The following is a 3,426-nucleotide window of genomic DNA, read 5'->3' on the forward strand; positions in this document are numbered from 1 at the left end:
CCATCCATCCATCCATCCATCCATCCATCATCCATCCATCCATCCATCCATCCATCATCCATCCATCCATCCATGGTAAAAAAGGTTCTGACCCAGTTTAGGCAGGATGTGTTCTGTGGCTCCCTTGAAGAAGCAGATGTAGACCACCATCCCTCTGTCGATCTGGTTCAGGGACAGAAACTCATCAGAACATTTAAAACAGTCTCAAGAATAAAAATAAGATTTATTTAAGTCGTTTTGTTGTTGTTTACACAGTGTTCATCTGTTGACACACTACTAAATAATTATTTTATATTTTGTGTTTTTGTCTTTGTGTCAGCAAATGAAACAAACAAACAAACAAACAAACAAACAAACAAACAAACAAACAAACAAACAAACAAAGCTGTGTTTACAGGTGAGCTGTGGTGGTTCTGTCTGACCTGAACGAACTGAGCCTCCTGGTTCTCCTCAGCCGGTTTCACCTGCAGCCTGGCCCGCAGACACTGCTGCAGAACCGTCCGAACCACCGGACCGCTGCCCTGCTCTGCCATCTGGACCCACACAGAACCGAACAGAAAGACGGACCTGGACGAAACGAACCAGAACTCCTGTCGGCTGTTTCCGCGAAGCGCAGATCAGGTCCTCTCTGGGTTTCCGTAGATAATGTTCCGTTGAAGTAAACATAAAAATATAAACAGTTTTTACGGAGTGTGAGCTTTAACAGAAAGTTAATTAATCACTTCCTGCAGTTGTTGAACTCATCTGATTTTTTTTTCAGAAGCTGTTTTTGATTCAAACTCACCAAGAAAAATGACGAATCTGCGGAAGTGACGCAAACTTGATGCGCAGGAAGTCTCAGAGCCGAACAACATGATTCTGTTCACATCCAACAAACTGACCCGTTTACTGAGGATAGCTGCTAATAAACCGTCAGCTTTCCGAACCGGAACCGTGTTAAAGTCCGGAGCTGTGTGCTGTGTTCAGCCGAACCGGAACCAGGTTGGATTTGTCTTTGTTTCCTCAGAGAGCACGGACTGTTTTTACTGAACAAGGAGGACCTGTAAGGTCCATGGACCGGTCCTGGTCCTGGTCCTGGTCCTGGTCTTTGGATCAGAGACTGGGGTCACAGTTTTACCTGAGTCTGGGTCTGTGCAGTCCTGCTGGGCTCAGAGGTTCTTCAGGTTCTGTTTGGGTCAGATCCTGAACTCCTTCAGTTTCTGAAATATTTCATGAAATGATTTGAAACAAGCACCTTGTCTGGGTTTAAAGCAGAGCTCTGCTCCCTTTACAGTCAGAGACATCTCTGCTGCTTGTCTCACTAATTACATGTCCAGAGATTATCAACTGCTGGTCCGTGGGCCTTTTCAAGGACTTTTTGTGAAACTGTATGACCAGTGGAGGTGACATTATAAAACAAAAAATATATATGTTTTATAAATTTTATTATTTATTTATATTTTTACACTTCAGGACAAAAGAAAAACAGTCACAGACAAGAAAAATACTGTTTGTAGTTTTTATACCGAACTTCATAAAAACTAGTACAACTGAACTATTCAGACGTATATTTTTGTCTAATTCTTATTATTATAAAGTCTTAAAGGTGTTTAAAGATAACCCTGATTGATTTATTAGGTTTTATCGATTTATTATTATTTATTGATTTATCTTTTATTAACCCTGRTTGATTTTAGAGAAAGATCATAGAAAGAAGTTGAATTATTTAAGAAGACAACAGGTTAGCATGAGCTAATAGTGTTCATCACATATGTACATACAGTTTATTTCTGTTGTGAGTATAAAAACAAAAATAAATAATATTCTGTTAAATTTGGTCACATTTTCAAAGAGCCGCTGCAGAGTGACCAGAGAGCCACATGTGGCCCCAGAGCCTCAGGTTGCAGACCCCTGGGTTAAAGAGACAGCCTCAAAATGAGCTGATCTGAGACACAGCTCAGAAAAGGGGCTTGTGGAGTTACAGTTTAAGGATTTAAAATCAGAATCGTCTCCTTTACCAGATATTAAAATTTAAAATAATTTAAATTATTAAATGTAAAAGAAGAAAAAGTCTCCTTTAAAGAGTAAACATGAGTGTAATGACAGTTTGTCCTGCAGGGGTCTGTGGACAGGACGTCCCTGCAGGGGTCTGTGGACAGGACGTCCCTGCAGGGGTCTGTGGACAGGACGTCCCTGCAGGGGTCYGTGGACAGGACGTCCCTGCAGGGGTCYGTGGACAGGACGTCCCTGCAGGGGTCTGTGGACAGGACGTCCCTGCAGGACAGACAGAAGCAGCAGATGGCTCGAGGTCTTCCCAAACACAAACCTGTCTCAGGTGTGGAACACGTCATCGTTGTGGCGTCAGGGAAAGGCGGCGTGGGAAAATCCACGACTGCAGGTGAGTTCCTGCAGAAACATGGAGGCATCACTGACGGCTCCCGGGTCAAAGCGGGCCTCCGGACCGGTTCTGCTCGTCCAGTCCCACCAGAACACACTGCAGCACGAGCCAATGAGAAGTCTCGCTCACATCACCTGATGAGTGTCAGCACACGTCTGATGTTTTCTCTCTGTTCTGTCTGTTTCAGTTAATTTAGCTCTGGGCTTGTTGGCCAACGACCCGGTAAGATTTCATTTTTATTTTAGATCGATTTTAAATTTGAAGAAAAGGCAGTGAGACTCACCACTAACGTTACAACCAGGTGTTTGGATTTTACCTGCAAAACTGTAGCTAAAAGATACAGTTAGATAAACCATAGCTGTAGGCTAAAGCTAGCAAGGCAGCAGCTAAAAGCTAACAGAAGACAAACAGAGGCAGCAGCTAAAAGCAGATGAATGCTTTTCAGTGAGTTTTGTATCTGTGGAAACATTATTTACACACTTTAAACTGTAAACTGTCAACACTAAACTGTAAACTGTCAACACTAAACTGTAAACTGTCAACACTAACTGTAAATTGTCAACACTAAACTGTAAACTGTCAACACTAAACTGTAAGCTGTCAACACTAACTGTAAACTGTCAACACTAAACTGTAAACTGTCAACACTAAACTGTAAACTGTCAACACTAAACTGTCAACACTAACTGTAAACTGTCAACACTAAACTGTAAACTGTCAACACTAACTGTAAACTGTCAACATTAAACTGTAAACTGTCAACACTAAACTGTAAACTGTCAACACTAAACTGTCAACACTGAACTGTCAACATTAAACTGTAAACTGTCAACACTAAACTGTAAACTGTCAACACTAACTGTAAACTGTCAACACTAACTGTAAACTGTCAACACTAACTGTAAACTGTCAACACTAAACTGTCAACACTAAACTGTAAACTGTCAACACTAAACTGTCAACACTAACTGTAAACTGTCAACACTAACTGTAAACTGTCAACACTAACTGTAAACTGTCAACACTAAACTGTCAACACTAAACTGTAA

The 3,426-nt window shown here is 41.4% G+C and overlaps 2 protein-coding genes across 2 annotated transcripts in view; one reads left to right on the forward strand and one right to left on the reverse strand.

Moving 5' to 3' along the window:
* Positions 1-92: 92 nt before the first annotated feature.
* Positions 93-556, reverse strand: LOC106531560 (probable D-tyrosyl-tRNA(Tyr) deacylase 2; the record flags this gene model as incomplete). Its single annotated transcript, XM_014027461.1, is given in 2 exon segments — positions 93-162; positions 423-556. Coding segments are annotated over 2 exon segments (181 nt in total), but the record flags the coding sequence as incomplete, so codon positions are not given.
* A 68-nt stretch (positions 557-624) lies between these two features.
* Positions 625-3,426, forward strand: part of nubpl (nucleotide binding protein-like) — a gene marked incomplete at its 3' end in the record, with an annotated part of 8,106 nt that continues 5,304 nt past the window's right edge. The window contains 3 exon segments of the mRNA XM_014027460.1: positions 625-981; positions 2,098-2,377; positions 2,565-2,599. Coding sequence (XP_013882914.1) covers positions 853-981; positions 2,098-2,377; positions 2,565-2,599 — 444 coding nt within the window. The 5' untranslated portion in view covers positions 625-852.

This window comes from Austrofundulus limnaeus, unplaced genomic scaffold (genome assembly GCF_001266775.1).
Source record: "Austrofundulus limnaeus strain Quisiro unplaced genomic scaffold, Austrofundulus_limnaeus-1.0 Scaffold650, whole genome shotgun sequence".
Taxonomy (NCBI): domain Eukaryota; kingdom Metazoa; phylum Chordata; class Actinopteri; order Cyprinodontiformes; family Rivulidae; genus Austrofundulus; species Austrofundulus limnaeus.